At 35.9% G+C, this 25,484-nt stretch overlaps 1 protein-coding gene across 1 annotated transcript in view; it reads right to left on the bottom strand.

Moving 5' to 3' along the window:
- Positions 1 to 348: 348 nt before the first annotated feature.
- SLC30A9 (solute carrier family 30 member 9) overlaps positions 349 to 25,484 on the bottom strand; it is a 43,762-nt gene continuing 18,626 nt past the window's right edge. Inside the window, exons 9-17 of the mRNA XM_026847331.1 lie at positions 21,335 to 21,390; positions 19,353 to 19,488; positions 18,898 to 18,937; positions 18,396 to 18,467; positions 17,821 to 17,928; positions 16,413 to 16,578; positions 10,732 to 10,861; positions 8,228 to 8,341; positions 349 to 6,755 (exon numbers count right to left, since the gene is read on the bottom strand). Of these exons, the coding sequence (XP_026703132.1) occupies positions 6,711 to 6,755; positions 8,228 to 8,341; positions 10,732 to 10,861; positions 16,413 to 16,578; positions 17,821 to 17,928; positions 18,396 to 18,467; positions 18,898 to 18,937; positions 19,353 to 19,488; positions 21,335 to 21,390 (867 nt within the window). The 3' untranslated portion in view covers positions 349 to 6,710. The remainder of the gene's footprint in view (positions 6,756 to 8,227; positions 8,342 to 10,731; positions 10,862 to 16,412; positions 16,579 to 17,820; positions 17,929 to 18,395; positions 18,468 to 18,897; positions 18,938 to 19,352; positions 19,489 to 21,334; positions 21,391 to 25,484) is intronic.

Raw genomic sequence — 25,484 nt, 5'->3', positions numbered from 1 at the left:
ACAGTGCCAGTGGGGCCTTGGAGCCAGGCTGAGCGAGCTTTCTCTGTCCTGGGGAAGGAACTGTGCTCTTTGGGTGCAGGGGTGCACAGGATGAAAGGCACATAGCTTGGCTAACCCTAGGCTGGTGGCTCACACACTGAGTGTATACTACTTAACAATGTATACTGTCATCATCACAAACTGCCTAACTAGCACAAATAGATGGATATAACCTTTGTTTTGCATTTGTAAAATATTATGTCCATCTTGAATTTAGAAATGTAGGAAATCATCAACTGCCTAAAGCCAGTGTTATTGCTTACCTTTACAATATATATATATAATTGCTTGAATTAACAGAATACAACCTTTACCGGCTATGTAACATTTTACTGAGTAATTACAACTTCCAGACATTTTACAAGACGTACTGAATTAAAGTATTATTACAAAAGAAAGAACATATGCATAGAAATATTTAAATGTCTGCACCTCACAAATAAAAATTAATTCCCCACACTAATATGAAGTAACCAAGACAGAGAATGAAAATCAAATACATGAAAAGGTATGGTGGGGGGATGGGGGGCAGGGAATATATTTGGTTAAAAGGCTGCATGGAAAAAAAACACATTTCAACTTTGAGATTGCCCTTTGAAAACTGTACCACCGGTGAAAATCTTCACCACTGACTTTCAGATTTAATGCAATTTTGTCAATAGCCAAAATGCTTTCCAAGTGCTTCTGGAATTTTTCAAACACCACTACTTCTTCTCACACAGTTCTTCAGCATCTTTAATTTGAAGAGAAACTTACCAAAAAAAGTTTGTATTACATCATTTATACAACACTGCATTTTTTTTTCTTGTCCTCAGATTTGAAGCAGCTGATCACAACCTCAAAAATTTTAAATACAGTCTAAATTTAGGTTACAAAAATCAAATGTATTCTGGAGTGTGGAGCTATATTCCAGTACTTTAACAGGCACCTTCTCCCCACAACAGCACTATGAACACTGGCAATACAGAAATCTGACCAGGCTTACTATTAGTGTAACACTGATAAAAAGTAACCAAGCCCTTTTAATTGGCAGCTTTGATTTACACAGAAAAAATAAATTGTCCTCAAGAGCTTCATGTAATAGAGGATAGAACAACAATTTTCTGCCTATCTACTATCATCTTATAGTAGCTGTCTGTGGTATTTTTAAAACGTACATCCTTTTCACATTACGTTTTGAATGTTTTCCTTCTCAGAATGTGATGATTTAACTAGAAATCTTGCTTATCCACAGATATTTAAGCAACTTGAAAAATATGGACTAACATATTCACCCATTACAGTTCACTGCAAGAATTCTGTAGACCTTAGAATACTGTGCCTTTTTTCTTTTTTCATAACATCTCCAGTCATTTTCTGCCTCTTCAGTCATTTTCTGCCTGAATCATGACTGCTTCAGTCATTTTCTGCCTGAATCAATTTATTTCCTCTTTAATTCACTCCAGTTCTCATTACACAATTAAAATTACTCACCCTCCACTCACCAAATACATACCTCACCAACAAAGGTCCAGACCGAGATTATACCATCAGCCTTAGCAATAAGATTTCAGAAGGGAAATAGGTTTATACCTGCGAGACTGAATACCATATAAGGAAACAGATAAAACGGAGGCACTGATTTTCATCACAGGAAAAAAAAAAAAAAAAAAAAAAAAAGAGATGAGTTTTCACTGTGGCTGTGGAGGAGAAATCACCCAAATATCTGAATATTGCTAAGAGAATATCATACTACATAGTTTTATGCATCCTAATCAAACAACTTCTTACTGTTGTTTTCCTCTCCAATCGTAATTTCTTGTTTCTGGACACGTTTTTTAGACTGTGTTCATCTTTTCCTATTCCCAAGTGCTCAACACCTCAGGGTTTTTCTCCTTCCTCGTATTCTTTTCTTTTTACCACACACTTTGTTATAGTTTCTTTTCTTTTGCTTCAGCAAAGCCTGATTGACTGCAGCTTCTATAGTCCATACAACCACTTAGAGCTCCTGACACATTTTATTTTCCTCAAAGGACAATGCATTTCAAGAATCTGATTACTGTCCTTTAAAGCCTGGATTCCTATTTCTTTTACTATGTAATAAGGATATAGTCTACTTTTGTTCTTAATTATTTGTGTCTCACTAACAAGAAAGGAAAAATTACTTAAGCTATGCAACCCTTCTACAAAAGAAAAAATCTTTTTTGGTACACCTCAACATCTCACTTATATTAAGCAGGTAAACTGCAAACGAGATGTTAGTTGTACTCTCTATTCAAAGCTAACAATAAGAACAGAAGCAGCACAATACTTAGGATAGAAAAAAAAGAAAGTACATTGTCATTTTATATTCCCTTCTGCAGTGTAAGCCTTAAGGCATGCACAGAAGTTCAGGTTTTGCACAGAAGTCAACATTAATCGATTGTTCTATTCTACCAAACCAAATTCTCTTAAGAACATATGACCATAAAATGAAATACTTTCAAATCTTAAACAATATGCCTCTGTGGATTCTTTTGTAAGAAACACATCTAAATCAGCTTTAAAAAAAGGATTACTTTAGAATTTTTTTTAAATTGCCACATTTTCAATATATAAAAGCCTAAAAACTTTGCAGGAAGCCTGTATTCGATGCACTCATCATTAGCAGAGGTACTTCCAGAAGTACCTTCTTCCTTTGTTAAGGAAAAAAGAGGTCAGCTAAAATGATAACAAGTAAGGAGAACACTGAATTGCAATCAGTGTATTATCTAAACAAAACATACCTAAAACTCTACCCTGTATTCCCCCTTATCAAAAGGAAGCCAGGAAAGATCTGTCAATAAAAACTGAGTCTCTGGATATAGCTGAAAAAAACTGCACCTACCAAAATCAGAAAACATGGTAGCTTTGGCTAACATAATTTGTAGCTTTCAAAACAGCAATCACTGTTGTCAACTATTAATGAACAAGAAGTACAGTACAAAATCCAGAGACCAAGAATAGTATATAGCCCTGCTATTAAAATCATAAGATGCTCATAATGGCTTCCTTCTCTAAGAGTTAAGAAAAAAAAAAATCTGTGTGGGAATTTGAAGAAGGAGAAAAGCAGAGGCTAAAAACCCTCCAGTTTTAGTATGAGTCACAGAGAATAAATGATGCAACTTGTCCTTAAAAAAATATGTTCTTCTGTTCCCTGAGTCCCTGCTACTTCTAGACCAGAACACACAACAAACAGTCTCTGTAATACAGAAGTCCACTGAAATATTTACTACTACAATATGCTTAACAAATGCTTTAGAAAGTGGAGGGGTAGAGGGGGACCACATCTAATACTGAATTCCATAGTATACAAAGGAAACAATTTAGACTTGAAATTGAATCATGGGGGATTCAGGATTTTATCTCTTATAGAAAAACAAATTCTACAGGAAAACAGATATTATTAGTGTCCAGCCAACTTTGACTTCAAATACATTAAGATCACTCAGTATATTGGAACACTAAGACATTTTTTTCAAACATCACAAGTTTTACAGAATTATGAGAGATTGTGCACCACATAAACAATCTCTCAAGAAGCAGAGGACAGCAGTGCTTTGAAAGCAATCTGAAAAAACAGAACCTGCAAGGCCAGTCTATAAGAATAATTTTAAAGACCAAACCTTATTGAAAAATCCTAGAACATAACTTTATTTTTAGCTAAATTCTCACTCCTTTTCCTTAAAATCAATCTAAAAGAAACATTATATAATTTCATTTGTGATAAAGAAAAAATCCACTCCTCCACACTTTGTAAGTTTTCTTTCATTCTGAGGATTCTCTCACATAAATGTATTAACTAAACATTTTCCCCGAAAACACTAAACCAAAAGTAAACTAAGTACTGGACCCATGTCACCTCAAGTTTTAGACCATGAAGACAGTTAAGAAAAAAAAGCAGTAAAAATGTCAAAACTGTTAAAAACCATTTTAAAGTTATAATGTACATTAAAATGTAACAGCTTGGAATTACTTTTCCTTTCCAACCTGGCAGGCTCAATGAATCCATATTTTCATCCAACTGCAAGACATGTAAACGGACATGGTACCGCCAAAACCAGTCTGCCTGCCTTTTTGTGGTACATTACCATCCACATCATTTGTAAAAATGGAACTGGGTCCTCAAACTATGCAACTGTTCTGTACCAAAACCCATTCAAGTTCTGGCTTCTTAAATTTAACATTGTGATGCTACAACCAATAACATAACTGGGAGACAAGGATCTGAATTTTATCTTGGAATACAAACAAAAGGTGTGTGGATGGGATGCTTCTGACTCAGATAAGGAAATTAAGATCAGAATTCATGCAAATTACATCTCTGATGAATATGAAAACATTTTCATAGGCTTTTGGAGCAGATGCCCTGTAAGAATATAAACTTATGCTTCCCCTCAAACAAGATATGGGAACACTTCAGTATTGAGATAACATTTACTAACCTCTCAGTGAAATTTCTGCCCTGCAAAGTGTATCCTAACACTACTCATTCACACTGACTGTCTCCACCAACCTCCCCAATAAGAACTTTTTTCCAGTTTTATTTCTTTTCAGGTTTTAAGATTTCTGAAATAACGGGTTTATTATAGTGTTCACCCAAATTCAAAATCTATATAAATATTCTAGGAAGAAGGAAAAAGGTTATGCATCATCAGTTTCCAGTGCTCTTCATGAATAAGACTAACATCAGCAGAGTGCATACTGAGATGAGATGAAGTTTACATGGAAGTGTGAGGTGAAAGATAAGTAACTTATAATGTGCTAAAATATACCTTATTTACTCAATAAACACTTCCAAATTACCTTTAAACTGCATTTCAAATCATTAGACTTAAATATACTAACTAGTTCTACAATCAAAGAAAACCAGATAAAGTAAGCCTTCTTTTGGATTAGCCATAATAAACTAAAACGCTATAAAGAAACCACTGGTGAACTGGGATTATGGACAAGGGTACTAAAGAGACCCCTTCACCCAATTACTGTATGTGAAATCTTGTCTGTAACTAAATTCTGGAATGTTTTTCTATTTAAAATGACCAGCATGCAAGTACTTTGCAGTTGTCAAAAGGCATGCTATTTTAAATTCTCCTAACTCACTGGTAAGTGACAAAGTATGAAAAAAAAAATTCTAAAAAGCTTTTTGTCAACTCCGAACATATGAGTCTCCACCATTATTATTTCCTGCAATACTTATAATTTGATCTTAAATTGATTTTTGAGGACTTGTGTTTCATATCAACATTTCTTCTTTCAGCAAGTCAATCATTACTCAGCAACTGAGTCACTAAGAAGGTCTTATTACCACCTCTCACCCATAAGCAATTCTCATTTTACTGAAATTTGTTAAAGTGCATAAAAGATTTTCCTCAAAGTTATTTATATGCAGTTATTTCACTTATAAGTCAACTTGCATGATCAGTACTCACGGCCTTACTAATAAAGACTAGGTCTCAAAGAATCCAGTGCAATTTGGGTGCCTATTGCAGAAAGTCTTAAGGCTGATTATACATGGTGCTAGAATTGAACTCAAAGATAAAGTTGAACAAAAATAGAATTCAAAGTTATAAACTCGGAGGATTTATCTCAGGATTGTGGAGAACCACTAATAAAATTATTTTACTTTCCCAGACAAGCAAGGTCAATTCTTAAAAAACACAAAGTAAGCGGTTTAGAATTCTGGTAACAGATAATGCCTAGAGGTAAATAAATTAGAAATACAATGTATTCATTTGTTTAATTATAAATAGTTCTAATACATTTTTGACTATTGTAACTTCCAACTATATTTCATACACCTTCTAATAAAGACCCTGTCTGGCAATAGCAGCCTATTAGAAGTATAAAAAGCCAAAAATGCCAGATAACTTTTAATAAGCACTACCATATCTCTCAGATTACATCTGAAGATACTTACAAATAAGAGAACAAGTGTCAAAGTAGGAAAAAAGAACAAAGTTCAAACAGAGGAAGTTCACTGAAATCTCTACACAGCAACTTCTTCACAGTAACATAACATACTCTGGCTAACCACAAACAGCTGACGCCACTGAGGAGAAAAACCTTATTTTTCTGAAGTGCAGCTGGTAATCACAACGGTGGCAAAAAGCAGGTTTCCAGGTCATGGTACTTGAGAGGCCAGTGCCTATTTGAAAGAATTTATCTCATAGAAAAGAAAAACTGTGAAACAATCACACAGTTGAAATATTACAATTAGTTTAAGGTTGGCAGGTTCCACTGGAACAAACTCTTCCTAGCTAATCTTAATATCTCCCAAGAACCTTGAATGATATCTTGAAAGAAACTAAAGAAGTGCAAACTGGCTGCAAAGGGACACAAATGGAAAACTAAGTGTTGTATATTTTCAGGCAGCTATATTTGCTTAACTAAACCTCAAGTCTTAAGTTCTGGATTGCAGTAAATACACTCCAACAGACTCTCCTGTGGAATTTTAAGTCAAGCAGCTTTTTAAAATTGATTTTGCCATGGAAATTTTTGTCTGCGAGTCTAGAGCTCTTCCAAAAACAGAAAGAGTGCTAACAGTCCAGGAAGCCTACAGCAAAAGTAAGCGAGGTATGGTGCTGAGGTCACTGCAATTCCAAAAGCTTTTTCAGCCCTTTACATGACTTCTTTCCCAAATGGTAGCAACCTGAAGATTTCTTCTGCTGAGCCTATAGTATCTCCAAATCCACATGACGAACATCAGGATTTCGTTGCTGAAAGAAAAAAAAAAATTATTGAAAACATTCAAACAATTTTTTTGCAAATGGATACAAATAATGTATTTCTGGTATGATGTTGGCAACTGGGTAAAAAAAAAAATCCCCTTTTCTGGTAACATAGAAACTATTTTAAAATGAGGAATAGCTTCAACAAACACTGCCCATGTTATAAGCAATTATATAATGCAATTATATAAGGCTAAGTCATCTTTTCATCTGACAAATACTTTTCAATATCATAGATAAATTGGTTCTTATGCTTTATAAAAAGTATGAAGCAGCTGTCAATTTTAAAAAGGCAGTTTTTACACAAAACTGTTCAAATAAACATACATATATATCTCACTTTAAAAGTTTTAAACAGATACTTTCCTAAAAAATGGATAATATTGCTGAAATAACCTGTTCTATGCTATTTTGTCCTAAGCCATTTATAAACATTCAAACTGTTGTTTCTATTAAGAAATATGCATTTTCTGATATTGTAGAAATGTTATTGTCATTATATGGATTGTATAATCCATGAAAGGTTTTCTGACAAAGTCATCCAGCATATGAACCTGACTAGCATATTTAGTAATGCATATTCAACAGCAACACAATCACTGAAATCCCTGCCTATACCAAAAACCAGTATTCATGTTTATAAAATAATTAGTCATGATCCTACTCCTCAAAAACCATGAAGAACTGGATATGCTTGTGCAATTAAAAATAATATTTTTATTTTTAAACAAGAACACTCGAGGGATAACTAAAACTAGAATATTTACCAAATATAATAAACAAGGACAGACATGCTCTGGAGCAGTGTCTCTTGGTGACCAGAAAAGGCAGTCATGACAGTACTGTATTTGTCTGGCAGTCAGTATACTTATAGTTCTGTATTCACGCTACAAACGTTAGAACTAACAGCCATAATGTAATTATAAAATTAAAAATTGAAAAAAATCCTTTGTTGCATCAACCAAAGGATATTTAAATCACAGAATGAAAAAAAAATTATAAAGTTACAACTGGCTTGTAGAAGTAAACGCTGTACTGCTTCAACAAGAGCAAAAACTGTTAAAGCCCTTATCACACACACTGATGTATTTGATACAAAGCTAAGTACTAGATTTTTTAAAAAAAAGAAATTTGCTTCTTTACAACCAAAACAGAATTCAACAGTCTGTAAATAACCTGACATTCTGAGAATACAGTAACAAAGACACAATCAGGTCCTATTTAAAGAAAACATTGTTCTACACTGGTACACTGAACAAAATATGTAACAAATGGATTAATGGCAAAGTAAGGGTTTGCTGATGGTCAGAACTTAGTTAATGATATTATAGCAAGAAAAGATTATCAACCACTTCCCCTCTCCCATATTTACAAACAAAATCCCAAAACGCAGATGCAGTGATATTGTTTAAAATATATATCACAGAATAAGCACTCACTAATATGCAGATAAGTTTTACCTTTAGGTCTTTCTCAAGTCTGTCTACTTCAGCTCCCAGTGTGTCAATGATATTCTCACCATGCTTAAGCATGAAGGCTTCTAATTCTTCAAGGGTTTTTACTTGTTGAATTTCCTAGGAAGAAATCAAATTTAATAGGTTGAGATGAGGGAAAGAAAAGAAAGGAGTAAGACTACAGAGGGTCCTGACATATTTCAAGTGGGGAAAAAAAACACCAAAAACCCCAAATACTTTTCAGCTTTTGCCATTTCCTTTCAAAACATCATCTGTTCTTATGTCTCAAAGACACAGAAAAGTAGCATCTATTCAATGAAAACAGATGGCTTACCATTACACCTATACTTGATATAAAACCTTATTCTATCTTTAAGGGATTATTTTCCAAGTAAGTTTAAAGAATTTCATTAGTTTTCAGAAGTTTCTGGGGTATCCCTTGCTCACAGCAAGGCAGAGCAGGGTGCCTCTGTGTATTCATTCCTCAATTTCATACATTCTTGCTATACCATTGCAACACTTACTCCGGGCATCACGTTACCAGCTCATCAGAAAATTCACAAGGATTACTATGAATGCTGCTGTAAATATGGCTCCTCCATAATATCAAAAAGCTCAAAGACAGTTCATAGGAAGTCAGACTAGGAGACTCATAGCATACAAGACTGAAAGAATAAGGTTAAGGAAGACAGGATGCTATGTTCCTCCCTCAAAAAAACCCAGAGACATCGAAAGCACCAAAGCAGGTATTACAGCATTGTCATGAGCTTTCCTTGGAAGCCTCACACCAAGCTGCCCAGAAGCCATTTGCCTTGTAGTGTCTCAGCCATAGTTTAGACAATACAGCTGCAGTATGTTTAGGACAAATAGGTTATTCCTAACAGACAAATTATTAAATAGCTAATTCTTCTTGTGTATACAACTACAACATACCAATTTCTCTCCCACCCCACTACTCTAAAACTGAAGAGGAATAATGTAATTGAGTTTAAAAGATATCCCAACTACAATAACGTATGACAATGATCACAGCATGTCTAACAAGAAAAACAAATGAGATTAATCTAAATGGCAGCATTTTAACCAGTATTTCACAACTTTAGAAAGAGTAATGCTGATAGCAACGTTAGCTGAATGAGCTAGTTATTTGAAAAACTAGAGATCAAAAGGCAAGCACTATGTCTGCCCTTGACTTCGGGTGGCTGAGTCCTACTGAAAGCAGCCATCCTTCAACACTGGTTCTGCAGCTGATGCGAGGTTACTACATAAACTACAATGACCTGTGTAAGAAACAATCAGGAAGAACTTTTCCAACAATACTAGTTGGAAGAACCAGCAAAGTTCATATGCCATTGCCAAATGGAACAAGGGGTAAAGAAAAAAGCTAACAAGGCCTTGAAAAGAAACATAGTGCGCTAAACAGCTGCAACAACAAAGCAACTGAGACTTGGCTATGTAAAACCAAGCAGTGCCTCAGCTGTACAAAGCCAACAGCATCCTTTCTCTCAAAAATGTATTCAATTGAAATCCAATACATGAACAGACCACATATTGCACTACATATATAATACACATACATCCTTATTTTGACATTAAACGGCAATACTTTTTAAAAACTGGGACACTGACTAATGGTTTGAAAAACTGCAGTAATTTAAATGTAAACTCAGATAACTTCTAAGTCATGTTTAACAGACATAAAATGCAGACATTTGACATCTACTTTTCACTCTGAAAGGGTAGCAAAGAAAGAAATCTTGTAGGTATACAAGCAAATGTATAGAAGCAAGTCTTCTGAAATTGGGTTAAGCAAGCAAAACATTTTGCTCACTTCAAATTCTCATTGTAATTTAAATAAACTATCTTCATACTTCATAGCTGTGCCATGTAGAACCCAGCTAAAAGCAGTTTTGCATTTCTGTATTGAAGAGAGGGATTAAGAAAAGCTACTTTTCTTAAAGAAAAACACTAAAATCAGAGACACTTACTTAAGGATGGTTAATTGTTAAACGCTCTCGAAATGCTAAGTCATGTGATGCAAGCAATCCATATTCAAGCCTAGTCTGAAGAACAGGATCTGTAAACCGTAACACTGCTTCTTCAGCACTCAAGACGAATAGCTCTGCCAAAACAGATGCTTATTCTCAGGTAAGCCTTCCAGTTTTAACTAGAGATCTTGTAATTCAGTAAAAATTCATTGGAATAATTATGTTCTCATTAAAACTATTTTGGACAAATCTGTACTATCTAACAAAAAATTAAATTAAAAAAAACTGCCTTCCTCCTACTCAGGCCCTAATCAGCTGAAAGCAGCTCTATTTCAGCAGCGCATGATACAATTCTGTGTACAGATACTTAACACACTAACACAAAGTAAAAACATCTGCAATCCTTCAAAATGAAGTGGAATATATCTTACCTACTTGAAAAACTTGGGTTTAGACATACTTGAAATTGGAAGGTAAATATAAAATACTGGAAATTACAAAATATTTTTTTTTAAAACATACTTGTAGCAGCTGTTCAATGTCTTGTTTTTCCAGGTAAGAACGAGTAACAACCCGTCCATCAAAGTCTACTTCTGCCTTGAATCTCACTTTGCTCATTCCCATGTCTGTGGCTTTAACATCATGAATTGCTCTGAAACACATAATTTTTAAAGAAATGTAGAACAATGTAAAACAAACTATCTAGTTTGACTTTGGAGGTTAACAATATTGTCACAGTAAAATGATCCTGTAATTTTAAAAGGCCACTGCCTTTGACTAACATATCCTGGTTTTGCCACCACACACTTCCATTAAACACTGATTTATATTTAACTGGTTATATCACTTCCACAGGTATCTGCTACACCAACATGTCTATAAATGGTTTGCTGCGATAAAAGACAGACTACAAGAGGCACTGCAGATTTAGAACTACACTAATAGTATATAAAAAAAACCCAAACAATCAAACCCACAATAGAAAGTGAGAACTTCCCTATTCTGAATTAAACTTTTAAATTCAACTTATTTGCTACTGCACAAAAGTTTTTGTGCATATACATGTACATGACACTAGTTAACAATCTCTTAAGTAGCCACAATTCTGAGGTAAGGAACAATAACCTCCTGTCAACTACTCAAAGCACACATTGCAATTACAGAAGTGTCCTTTCCTAGGTAATTACAATTTGTAAAGACATGACCTTTTAGAGAATCTTCTATTCAAAGTTACATTTGTTATAAGAAGTTATAAGAAGTTATGAGTATTGTGTTTGGAACTAATTTTTGATCGTACGGAATTATTATTCATCACAACTAATCACAGTACAGCTGTTTGTAAATGCTGCAAATGTATATTTATTTGAAGGTTCCTAATAGATACTGGAACACAAATGATGCATTATGTTTATATTTTAGTTCTTTGAAAACTTATGCTTTTCTATGCCATAGTTTTGTTACAGTTAGATAAACTCCATTACATGTGAATATAGGTAATGAACAAAAAGCCCTGTATTTTTCAGAGAAAAAAGGTTTGAAGAAAACTCAGAACACAGACATATTGTGGTGCATTTCACCAGTGGAATAAATATTAAATGAAATCATAAAATACTCTTTTTTTTAAATTCAGATTAACACAAACTTAGTTCATCTTTAAAGCCAAGTAGACTTTAAAATTGCCACTGCAGAGTAAGCTTCGACATTTTTCCATCAAGGCCAGGAAAAAAGTAGAGACTAAAATATGGGACAAATATCACAAAGAAGTTTCAAATTTTGAAATTTTTTGTTCTGACAGTTCCGAAGCAAAACAAGTATCTGAGGTCAACTATAAAATATGCCACAGACTTTAGTTTTATTAACAGAAAAATGCAATCTTGACAATTTTTTTCATTGATACAAAATTTAGATTCAGCAACAAAGCTCACTTGATGAAAAGTACTAAACTTTTTTTTCACCTTCATTTTACCAAGTTGTGCAATTTCACAGCATCTTTAAATTTAGCATGCATTTTGTCTTAAGCAAATTTACTCTTCCCAACTAGAAATGTTTCTTCTCATCTGAACATTTATAAATCAGAATTAACTTCACAGGCAGTAAAGGAAGAAAACATGTATTTTCGAAGTAGCCTGATAGAGCGAACAGCACAAGGAAATTTAAGATGAACAGTCACAGGAAATGTGTATAGAATATTTCTTGTAATACTTGGGGTGGAAGAGGGGTCAGCACATTAAAAAAGAAACAGAACATGAACTAAACAGAGACACCAAAAAATACATCTTAGAAAACATTTGTACAGATTAAAAGAATTATCAGTTTACTAGTAGAAATAAAGAATTTCCAGTTCTGATCAAATTTACACAACTATTCTGTGGGAAGCTACCAAATCAAAACAGTATTAACTGGAATAACCTAACTGGCATCAAACTACTTCCTCACACAAGAGGGTATTTAAGATAACAGATGTGGTTCAATGAGGGTTATTGAAGAGAATTTGAATCCATGTGATTCAAAAATGCTGAATATATTTCAAGTGCCTATCAGAGCTAAGAAAGAAGATAACAAGAGATATTTGAGATCCTTATTAAGCAATAACCTGATGAAATTTAGTGGAATGATGCATATTCTGTAAATGTGAAGGAAAAAAAGTCTACCTTACTGCTTATTATCTGTCCAGAAAAGATAAGATAGTGGGTCAGGAGAAGAAAAATCACTAATAATTCAAAAATACAAATGTGTATGCTAAAACTTAAGCTACAAAGCTTGCTTATGGAAGCTTCTGGATGGCTAATAGACGCTATCAATTTAAACTAAGGAAAAAAGCAAGATTCACTTTAAAGAAAAATTTGTCAGAGGACATTAAGTTACTAGTTTTGAGCCATAAACTGTAATACTTTTCTTTCCTCCAAACCAGAATGACAGATATTCTAGCACAAAGGTAGCATAATTACTTAAGAGCTGTTACAATTAAGTAAAAATTAAAGATTAAACTGTCACTAAGAATAGTTTATGCCTAGGTATTCATGATTATATTCCGTAAGAACAGAATCAGGACAGTCTGCACCACATCGTATGTTTTATTTCACAGTTCTGAAATCCTAATCTCGTACACTTAGGTAAGCTGAACACAAGAAAGATATAGGCACAAAAGGCATGAATAAGAACGGAATGTTTGTATAGCAAAAAATAAAATTAAATAATTTTCCAGCTGAGAAAAACTCTGACTGAAAGCCCATTCTGGATCACAAATGAAATAAGGGCTAACACTAGAAATTAACAAGCAAAATTAAAAGAAAGGGGAAATAAATAGCCATGAACCTAAAAAAAAAAAAAAAAAAGTCTAGAAAACTGATACAAGCATAAAGAAAAGGCATTGTGTGTGATGCAAACCAACATTTTCTAAATATGACAAGACCAAAGGATAACCTGGAAACAAGCCTGCTACTAGATGCAAATGTTAAAATTGTTACTGATGATACAGAATACGCAGAAACATGCAATAATCATTGTTTTCTTGATCTAAAAAAGCAAAACAATGTATTAGTAAAACAAAGCATTTCCCTATTAGTGGCAGAAAAGCATACTGGACATTTAAATGGAAAAAAGAACTTCTAATTCAGCAGGCTCCATAACTTTCATTCAAGAGTAAAAAGAACTAAGAACAATTGTGAAGGCAAATTAATTTTTCAACCTGCAATACTGATGAGAATTAAAAAAAAAAAAATAGATTAACAACACTGTGCCAAAATTTAAGAACAGCAAATAAGACAATCCATTTAACTAAAGACAACTTCACCTGACAACTAAAATAGTGAAAAAGGTGGGGGAAAAAATTAACAGCATTAATTCCAGTCTTCATGGTTGTAAGCAATGTAGGTCTTGTCACACAACCCTGATTAAAAAAAAATAATCAAGATTCAGCTGAAAAAATGATCAACATCATAGATTATTTATTTTAGTAGTACAGCAATCAGTACTGTCTGATAAATCAAATACTTCATAATTAGCAGCAGAACATGATGTTCAGGAAAGCTACTCTTGGAATGGTAAGTTAAGTGGTGGTGGCACTGATAAGGCAGGAGGGAGCTAAAGTCAGAGCTTCTAGATCCTTTGGTCAATTTGGATCTAAAATACCTTCTGATGAATACTAAATGATTCCTTAATAAATCCCCTTCATATATGGCAGAACACATCTGAAAATAAAGATTGCAAACCCTCCCTGAAAGAACAAGGTAGGACTGTTCCGAGAAGCAGCAACTGCAAAAAGAATTGCATTTAGAACTTACATACAGCTTGATAGCTGAAAAGCCTGAAAGGTTAAAATAAAAAGAGCAAATATTAGTCACAGCTTTAGAAGCAGGCCAGTACTCACTCAGGAGCTTTTTCTTTTACATTTGGTGTCAGTAAGAAAAAAATGTAAGAGTAGACATATGACTACATAACTCCATTTAAAAAAATGGGAGTTTGAACATTCAAGAAAATGCTGTAAACCTTATAAGCCCAAAGCTATGCTGATGAAAACATACCAGTAGCCTCTTGAAGAAATACCTGATACTAAAAGACTTCCTCATTTTACAAGAAAAAGTTGAAAACAAACAAACCAAAAAACATAACTAACCAAAGACTGGAGTAAGAAAAAAAAAAGAAAAAAAGTAGCTTTTTCCCCAAATTATACCTAGTTACAAGCAAGGGTAATATATGTTTACATCTTGGAGAATTTTGAGATCAAGACTAGGCATCTTATTAGAAGATGTAAGTTAACCAAGCTCAATATATTAGGCTTGTTAAAAGAATTTGGTCAAAGCATGCACTAAAAGAATCAAAGCAAGTAATGTAATGGATCTAAGGAAGATATCACTGAAGACTAAGTACATACAAATGAATCTAAGACAGACATCACTCAAGGCTAAGTACATAGAGAAGATCCTGCAAATGCTATTATAAGTACCTAAATGTATTTCAGCTTCTAACCTAAAGAGAAACATGCAGTTTCTTACCAAGGCTTCACTTTTTTTACTCTTCATGTTTTTTTAAAACTAAGTTACTTCTTGTTTTAAAAAATGTCTACAGCAAGAAGATTAACTAAGTCTGCTCTGTTGAAAAGTTATAGCCATCTACAAAATGGAATATAACATAAAATGGTGCTTGGGATAGGAGAAATTTTATGATTCCAGCCTGAGGCAAGCAAAAGCCACATGTGCACTCTGGAAGAAAGAACTACAGAAGTCACGTACAAATAACCATGCGAGCTCACCTACTCTTAACACAGCACTGCTGACACATGCTCCACCATTCAGACTAATCCAGAGCCACCAGAAACACTTTAGGCAGCGTTTAGTTATTGACATGAAAATTCTAACACAATTCTATTCCAAAACAGGAATCTTGTTTAGCTTCTGGAATGAAGGGCATGTCATTCAGACCTGTTGCTTGCAAGTGAGATGATTCAGCACTTAATACCCAGAATACTTGAAAGAAACTAACTAATGGGTTTGGGCTTTTTCCTCCAGAGCTCAGTAATTACTACGAATTTTAAAAGTACCAAAATAATTAAGAACAAAAAGGGGTTTACTTCTAAATCAAAGTTAATAGGGTTAAAGCTAAAATAGCTCCTGAAAAAGTATTTAAACAAGATTTCATAACTACAATAAGCTTTAAGTTTCACTACAATTTGCAGATTTCCAAAGAAAAGCTAGCATGGAGTTAATTCTGTAAGTGTCTAACATGCAGAATCTCTTACATCAAAATACTACTGCAGCACTTAACTGCCAACTGCTACAGAATTACAGACACTGAATAGTAACAGTAACAGAATTTAAATATTAAGTGCTAATAAACTATAAAAGCAACATTACAGTATCATTTAAGTGCGTGCATTTCAAGCATTTGAAAACAGTTTTAAGGTTCTGATGGCTTTCTCATTATGTCATTGTCAACTCCAGTAATTAATGTTAACTGTTAGAACACATCTGCAATTTTATTTCAGCTGTGGAACATCTGAGTGGTATGAGTATTCACTTACTGAAATTTTTAGTACAAAAATAGAAGTTAGTAATAATCAAGATTCTACAATTTCAATACAGCAGAATCCACCCTAAAAATTATTAATCTGACCAGATTTCTCTCATTTAATGTGCCTGAACTATTTTTCCAAATGTTATTTTCTTGCTTTTTCTTAGTAGAGATTGAACTGTAAAGATTCTTACCTTACTACAGGATCACTTTCCAGTAACTCAGTGAGTCGCTGCAGTTGTTCGGGTTGAATGGATCGTCCCAGCAGGGCTTCAGTGTTAGTGTAGATTAGAAACGCCGACACAGTTCCTAACAAAGTTCCTACACCTAGAGACCCCACGCTGTCATAATATGGGTTTCCTAAACAAGATATGTCAAATTAGTTTCACAGAGCATTTCCAAAACATAGCAGATAATTTAAGATTTCACACTGAAAGGAGTACCTAGTTTGGGGTTTTTGGGGGGGTTTTGGGGGCTTTGCTTTTTGGTGGGATTTTTTTTTTTTTTGGCTTTTATTTGTGGGGTTTTTTTAAATGCACTGACAATTCTTTCCTACTGAGAAACAAGATGAAGCTGGAAGAAAACAAGTTAAGTTACAATAAAGCCTCAAGTCCCTCCTGTCCCTAAGCCACTCAGGTCTCCTGCAAGATTAATAAACAAGTAAAACTCATCAGCTATTTGGTATTCTGTTATAGATTTACCTTTATTAATATAAAATTATATATGCCTAAGCACAAAAGTCTATGTTCTTTTATCAGTAACTCAAAAACTTGCAAGTATTAACCATTTCTGGACTACAGTATTTATGTATATTTTAAACACATATTCATTCATATTCAGATTTGTAGAAACAGTAATGTATTTTTAAGTTTATAAAGGAAACTAGAGATGGACTCCTATATAAAAAAATTAAACTTAAAATTAACTCACTAGAAGCCACAAAGAAACAAAACTGTCTTTTTTTAACAATTTAAAAGCCAAAAGCCAATACTTCAAAAGAGACAAATAATCTTTCCTCTTTAGAAAACGTAACTGTGCAGCAAAACGACTTTGAATCTGTTGCCATATAGATCATCCCACCTGCGTGAGTTAGGTTTGCCACACTGTTCAGTAGCAGCTACTGTAATCTGAAGGTAGCACTAATACCACTATGGATCAAAAGGAAGAAAAAATCCTTCCCACGTACAACGGAGCTGCACACCACCGAATAAGGAAACTCAAATTATGTAATCCCATCATGGCAGAAAGTTATTCATACAACTGAGTGCAATAAATATACCTTTAGTAAAAAATACCTTAATTCGCATGACAAAATAGCTCAAAAGGAAGTTAGACCCATCTGCATGTACTGTTTCAAGCTCAACCTCACCAATAATAGACACATAAAAAAACCCACTTTGAGTTTTTTCAACTCAAGCTACTAGAAATCAGATCAGACAACTGTATAAATCTCCAGAAGCTTATATAGTATAGCTTATAAAGTATCAGAAAAACAGTAGAGATGTATTTAAGTCAACCAATATAAACTAAATACTCTGTGTTCATATCATGCACAGGAGGAAATTCACATCCTGCTTGCCTCAGGTTGAGGCAGAATTTTACCTGTTAAAGAAGTGAGACCCATGCAGGTAGCAGCCACGGCCACACTCAGAACTGCTGCAGCATCCTCCAGTAAAACCACATTTGTACTAGGATCACGACTCTGCACAACTGCGTATACAACAAAAAAATGACATTGCTTTGGAAAGCTTGGCTTTACTACATTCTGCACCGTACTTAAGCCATACTAACACCGGCAACTAATTTAAAAGAAAAATTTCCATAAATACATAGGTGTAAACTGAATTTTTGCATATGCACACACTCTGAAAGCATTCATAAATACACAGAACAAGCCCTGTGCCAATTATGGAAGCTTCTCCAAAATGTTTGCAAAATGTAAAGTGGCATTCATTCTGAAAAATGCAAGTAGTTTAGCAAAAATATCTAAGTAGTGTTATTTAAATCAACAGGTTTTCACTTAATCTGTAAAATACATTTGTTACTAGAATGGAAAACAGATCATTAAAGCAAAGGGAAAGGAAAAACAGCTAAAATTGTTGCCATCATTATGCAAATACTGGTAAATAGATTCTGTTTTAAGTAACTACGTACCTTATTGCTATAATGACACATACCATATTGATAAAATGACAGACCCTTGGCTCGAGCACTCCTGCGAATTTCATTTATAGCAACAAGAAGGGTAGCTGAAACAACAGCAAAGTAGTTGCTGAAAATGGTTAGAGGCAAAAAAACTTGTTTCCGTTTTGGAAAGACAGAACTTTATATCACAGCCACAGATCACCAAGAAAGCTCTGATTATTGATACTTTGAATAATGACAAAGCATAAAGTTACCTTCTTTTCTACATGTGTCTCCCATACAAATCAGAGCAGTCATATTCATTGATAATTTAATACCAAAAGGGCATTCTACATATACTTTTCAAATTATGTGTTCTTCAACTTAATATAAATATAAGAAAAAAGTTTTTCCTACTTTTTATTGTTGTTTACAACACAAGTATTTGCAATAGAACTCAAAACTTTACTGTGTAAGCAAGAATCAATTATTACAGTAATTACACTGTTCTCTTCAAGATTACAGATACTTAAATAGAAATATTTGACTGCATACCTCCTTCAGATACCAATGACCCTGCTAAAATGCAGTATGCCTGTATAAAAAAAAAAAGTCTCCATTATTATGCTGTATGTATTTTTGTACAGATCTCTTCACTACAGACTATCCAAGCACAGCATTCCAGAACCTCATTAGCCACTGCGCTAATGAAGTTCTGTAGCTGTCCCTAAAAAGAAGGCAACCAACAAGACTTGAATTATGAAATATATTTCAAACTAGGAAAGGACGACCTCTTGGGAGGTGTGAAGGGAAGATGAAGGGTTTAAAGAACAGCCCATTTTGCTGTAGCTACAGTTTAACGTTTTTTTCTTAATACACATTCTTATTAAGGACAGTTAGAGTTAATTGTGTTGGGATTCATACTGACTCAGAAAGTGAATTTCACACTGTGTCATTAGTTTCTATGATGTCACCAGCGTTAAGATTCATATCAAAAAAGATTAGCTTACCCAGACAAGAGATTCTATAGGATGAGGGTGAAGTAAACCTATGATCCCATGATACCAAGAAAGTCCTGCACCCATCATGAAAATGCCAACCCCACTAATCAGGGAGGCAATATAGCGCATGTTTGTGAAACCATACCTAGATCAAAACAAAGAAACTGATTTAGGAAAATAAGATTTATATCTCTGCAAACATATCTACAAGTTTTTTTCCATTAATTTTTACATGTCTTAAATTATCATCATATGACTGAGCATCTATTTAAGACAAAGCTGCTAAATCCAAGCTAATACACTGGAGAAAACACAAACACCTGGTAAAGGCTATCTAGTACATGCAAAGACATCAAGCATAGGTATTTTTCTAATTTGGTTTTAAACAAGCTATTTACACAGCTCTATTAGCTTCTGAGCAGAGACTGATGATTTCACTACTGTAAAAAAACAAAAGTCAACAACATTCCTGTCACTTTTATTGAAATGCTACTTCTAAATGAAAACTCTAGCCTTATAAAACACATACACTGGCTGCCTATAAGGCTAATTTAAAGGGAATAAAAGCTCACAGAACAGTTTGGGTTGGAAGGGACTTTAAAGATCTTCTAGTTCTACCCCCCCTGCCATGGGCAGGGGCACCTTCCACTAGCCCAGACTGCTCAAAGCCCCGTCCAACCTGGCCTTGAACACTGCCAGGGAGGGGGCAGCCACAGCTTCTCTGGGCGACCTGTGCCACTGTCTCACCACCCTCACAGTAAAGAGTTTCTTCCTTACATGTCATCTAAACCTATCCTCTTTCACTTTAAAACCATTACCCCTCATCCAATCACTCCCTCATTAAGAGTCTCTCCCCATCTTTTCTGTAGTCCCCATTAAGTACTGGAAAGCTGCTATAAGGTCTCCCTGGAGCCTTCTCTTCTCCAGGCTGAACAACCCCAACTCTCCCAGCCTGTCCTCTCAAGGGAGGTGCTCCAGTCACCTGATCATCTTTATGGCCTCCTCTGGACCCACTTCAGCTGGTCCATGTTGTTATGCTGGGGGCCCCAGAGCTGAACACAGTGCTCCAGGTGAGGTCTCACAAGAGCAAAGTACAGGGGGAGAATCACAAATGTATGACATCTTTAAGTAGTTCAGCTAATTGCAGACATTCAATACTTGCAGTTTTTAAGAGTAGTGGGAAGAGCTAAAGCAGTATTAAATGTGTACCTTGATTCCTTTTTTTGGTATAAACTGCTACTACAAACAGCAACATTTAAAAACCAATAGTATAAAAGACTAAACTGAGGAAGAAGGGAAAAACGTGATGGGAAGGAAATTTATCTAAATATTCGTTGTATTTAAGATTAAAATATTTTTCAAATTACCTCATGCTCTTGATAAAGAAAATTTTAACTAATTCTGTAAATTAGTAGATGAATGACTTGCCCAGACACGTGAAGCATAAAGCAGGCCAACACCAAAAAAATATCACAGAGAGTATAGCTTCTAACTTTTCATGAAGTTGTAAGAATTTACTGTAATATCCCTGTTACTCAGATAAAATCAAACACATCTCCTTATGACACAAATAGCTGCCTTGCACAAAAGCACTTTGTTGAAAACAGGAACAGGACAGCACTTTTTATGTAAAAAAAAATCCTGTTATTCACAGTAACGGTGTTTACAACCGAAGTAAATCTATTCACTGGAAGACATAGAAGAGCCCAGAAAAACTTAAAGAAATTATGTCAATTAAAATAATACACATCAAAAAGCATACCACAAAAAAAAAATTATTAAATATACCATGCATCAAGCCACTGAAACTACAACTCCTGCAGTTTGGAAAAAAATCTCTCTTCTTATTTTATCTATTGTAAAATCAGAAACAATGCATTTCAGAAATTATACAAAACAGCAGATTAAAAAGAACAAGGTGACGCACAAACAAAAAACGATCTTACACCTATATATAATTACCAAAATCATTATTTGCTCAAAAAGCTTACGGATGACTAGGGTCAGGCGTCCTCGCAGACTGACTGATGCCCAAAGCTAGCAATGCCTATTTAGGACAAAAAGAAAAAAAAAAAACTTTGTTAAAAAAAAATTATAAACATTCTATATCAACTGAACTTGAAAGATAAAGGCAGATGCAATTTGCTGATCTGCACGTACGCTTTGTTACTGGTATTCTATTACAGCTGGAATATAATCCTCAAAATCTGTCATCAGAATCTAATACTCCCAAAAAACTGTTAATTATACCTATATATATAATGTATAGGTAATTATATAGTGTGTGTATATATATACTGTTAATTATAGTTTCAGAATTGCAACTGAAAGTGAACATTACGTGCAATCACAGACGTTGTTGCTTCAATGTGAAGGAGTGAACTTGTTCAGGAGAACAAAGCTATTTAAATAAATCCCTCTTGAAGAGAAATTATAGAGACTATGGTGATGGCATACTATATTTAAAACAGTAATTTTACAATGCAGCTGCTTTCAGTAGTGAACTTCATATTCTCCAGACTAAAGAAAAAAATTATTTTGAAGGAAGAAATAAAAACCTCTTGCTATCTAAACACCCATTTAGGATATATTTGATTAGGCATGTATTAAAACTATGAAGCAGTGAGTTATAAATCTAGACCTCAATTTTACAAAGCATTGTTTTAGGACTATGAATTATTGAAACATAATAAGTAGTATTAAAATTTAGACACTTTAGTCCACAGCAGCAAGCTGCTTTGAGGCAGCAAGGTTCCTCTTGTGTCTTTCTCAAAACCACATACACAAAACCTGAGCAAAACCCCACCACATTTCCAGTGGAACATTTAACTTTCACATTTCAAAATACAAAGACCTCTTCCACGTACAAGTGGAAGCTTTCTATATACAGATGGGAGAAATCTCACTGGTCACTTGCTGTTGTTCTTGTGGGGGACTTTAACCTCTCAGATATCTGCTGGGAACACAACACAGCAGAGAGGGAACAATCCAGCAGGTTCCTGGAATGTGTGGAGGATAATTTCCTCACACAGCTGGTGAGTGAGCCGGCCAGGGAAGGTGCCCTCCTGGACCTGCTCCTTGTGAACAGGGAAGAGCTTGTGGGACAGGTAAAGGTTGGAGGGCGTCTAGGGTGCAGTGTTCATGAGATGATAAAATTTTCGATCCTTCGAGAAACAAAGAGAGGGGTTAGTAAAAATGCACCTTAGACTTCCAGAGGGCAAACTTTGACCTGTTCAAAAGACTGATTAATAAAATCCCTTGGGAGGCTGCCTTGAAGGAAATGGGAGTCCAGGAAGGTTGGACATACTTCAAGAGAGAAGTCTTAAAGGCACAGGAGCAGGCTGTTCCCGTGTGCCAAAAAACAAGCAGGTGGGGAAGGAGACCGTCCTGGCTAAAGAGGGACCTTTGGCTGGATCTCAAGAACAAAAGGAGAACCTACTGCCTTTGGAAGAGGGGCCAGGTTTCTCATGAAGACTATAAAAATATAGAGAAGTTATGTAAGGACAACATTAGGAGAGCCAAAGAACAGCTAGAGCTCAACTTAGCTACAGCTGTTAAGTATAACAAAAAATGTTTCTATAAATTCGTTAACAGCAAAAGGAAAATTAGGGAAAATCTCTCTCCTTTACTAGATGCAGAGGAAAACATGGTAACTAAGGATGAGGAAAAGGTTGAGGTGCTCAACACCTGCTTTGCCTCAGTCTTTAGCAGTGGAACTGGCTGTTCCCTGGTCACCCAGCCTCATGAGCTGGGAGATGGGGAGGGGAAGCAGATTGAGGTCAGCACAGTTGAAGAGGAGGTGGTCAGAAACCTGCTACAGTACTTGGATGCACACGAGTCTGTGGGACCAGATGGGTTACACCCAAGGATGCTGAAAGAGCTGGCTAGGGTGCTCGCCAAGCTGCTGCCCCTGATTTAACTGAAATCATGGCTAACTGGGGAGGTCCCATTGGACTGGAGGGTGGCAAATGTGACACCCATCTACAAAAAAGGCAGAAAAGATGATCCAAGAAAGTATAGACCTGTCAGTCTGACCTCGGTGCCAGGGAAGGTCATGGAGCAGATCATCTCAAGTGCCCTTAAAAGTCATATAATGAACAACGAGATGCTCAAGCCCAGTCAGCATGGGTTTATGAAAGGCAGGTCTTGCTGGACAAACCTGATCTCCTTCTATGACAGGGCAACCTGCTTATTGGATGAGGGAAAGGCTGTGGATGTAGTTTACCTTGACTTTAGTAAGGCCTTTGACACCATTTCCCACAGCATTCTCCCAGTGAAACTGGCTGCTCATGGCTTGGATGGGCACACACTTTGCTGGGTAAAAACTATCTGGATGACCGGGCCCAAAGAGTTGTGGTGAATGGAGTTAAATCCAGTTGGCAGCCAGTCACAAGTGGTGTCCCCCACGGCTTGGTTTTGGGGCCACTCCTGTTTAACATCTTTATTGATGATCTAAATGAGGGGATTGAGTGCACCCCTAGTAAACTTGCAGATGACACCCAGTTGGGTGGGAGTGTTGATCTGCTCGAGGGCAGGGAGGCTCTGCAGAGAGACCTGGACAGGCTGGAGCCATGGGCTGAGGCCAGCTGGAGGAGTTTCAATAAGGCCAAATGCCGGGGGCTGCCCTTGGGCCACAACAACCCCCAGCAGCGCTACAGGCTTGGGGAGGAGTGGCTGGAGAGCTGCCAGTCAGAGAGGGACCTGGGGGTGCTGATTGACAGCCGGCTGAACAGGAGCCAGCAGTGTGCCCAGGTGGCCAAGAAGGCCAATGGCATCCTGGCTTGTGTCAGCAATAGCGTGGCCAGCAGGGACAGGGAAGGGATCTGACCCCTGTACTCAGCACTGGTGAGACCGCACCTCGATTCCTGTGTTCAGTTTTGGGCCCCTCACTACAAAAAGGACATTGAATGACTCGAGCATGTCCAGAGAAGAGCAACAAAGCTGGTGAAGGCTCTGGAGCACAGGTCTGCTGGGGAGCAGCTGAGGGAACCGGGGGTGTTTAGTCTGGAGAAGAGGAGGCTGAGGGGAGACTTCATCGCCCTCTACAGCTACCTGAAAGGAGGTTGCAGAGAACTGGGGTTGAGTTTCTTGAACCAGCTAACAAGGGAATAGGACAAGAGGTAATGGTCTCAAATTGTGCCAGGGAAGGTTTAGACTAGATATTAGGAAGCATTTCTTTACAGAACGGGTTGTTAGGCGTTGGGATGGGCTGCCCAGGGAGGTGGTGAAGTCCCCATCCCTGGAGGTGTTTAAGAGTCGGGTCGACATAGCGCTGAGGGATATGGTGTAGTTGGGAACTGTCAGTGTTAGGTTAATGGTTGGACTGGATGATCCTTCAAGGTCTTTTCCAACCTAGATGATTCTGTGATTCTGGTAGATAATACCACTATCAAACTTGTTTCACCTATGAATTGACACACTTGACCACATGAAAATCACACACTTTAAGGCTGCCTCCCCATAAACTGAGTTAATAACACCCCTGTCTTCACTTTACAGCTGGAACAGCTGAAAGGTTGTGTAAAACCATTTAAAGAAAAGTAGCAAACAAAATGTGAGTCCTCAACTCAGTCTTTCCGGACAGAGAAGCATACTAGGTACAAATGAAGCAAAAAGGTAGCCAAAATTACATTAAAATGCTTTTTAAGATATTAAGTCTGCTCTAAGGTTCCATACATTTCTCAAATTTGGAGGCACAAAAGACTGTTGCATTTTATATGAGTCACAAGCTATCCAAGGACTCCTCTTGCTTGAGCTGCAGGAGAGTTTCAGACATGCATCTAAGTACTTTTTCTGTTTCCAAAGCCTTGCTATATCAACAACTATAACAAAAAAGATTCTTTCTACACTGAGAGAAGGGGAAATTTCAAGGTATCGTAATGTATGCCTCAAGCACACTGAAGAAAATAGTGGGAAAAGCAACATTAATTTTGTCCCTGAACAGTAATATTATCTGCCCAGCTCTGATTCCATTACACCACCTATCAAAGTAAATGTGGCAGGTATGTGGCTACTTGTGCTGAGGTTGTTAAGGCAGTCTAGGAACATCAAAAGAAAATTAGATGCTCAAATTCTCATCATTATTCTACCAAGAGATAACTAAGTAACAAAGTCTGTCATTCTAGTAACTGACAGGAAGAG

Source organism: Athene cunicularia, assembly GCF_003259725.1.
Source record: "Athene cunicularia isolate RWA chromosome 4 unlocalized genomic scaffold, athCun1 chr4_part1, whole genome shotgun sequence".
NCBI lineage: Eukaryota > Metazoa > Chordata > Aves > Strigiformes > Strigidae > Athene > Athene cunicularia.
This window is presented reverse-complemented; position numbering and strand designations above follow the sequence as displayed.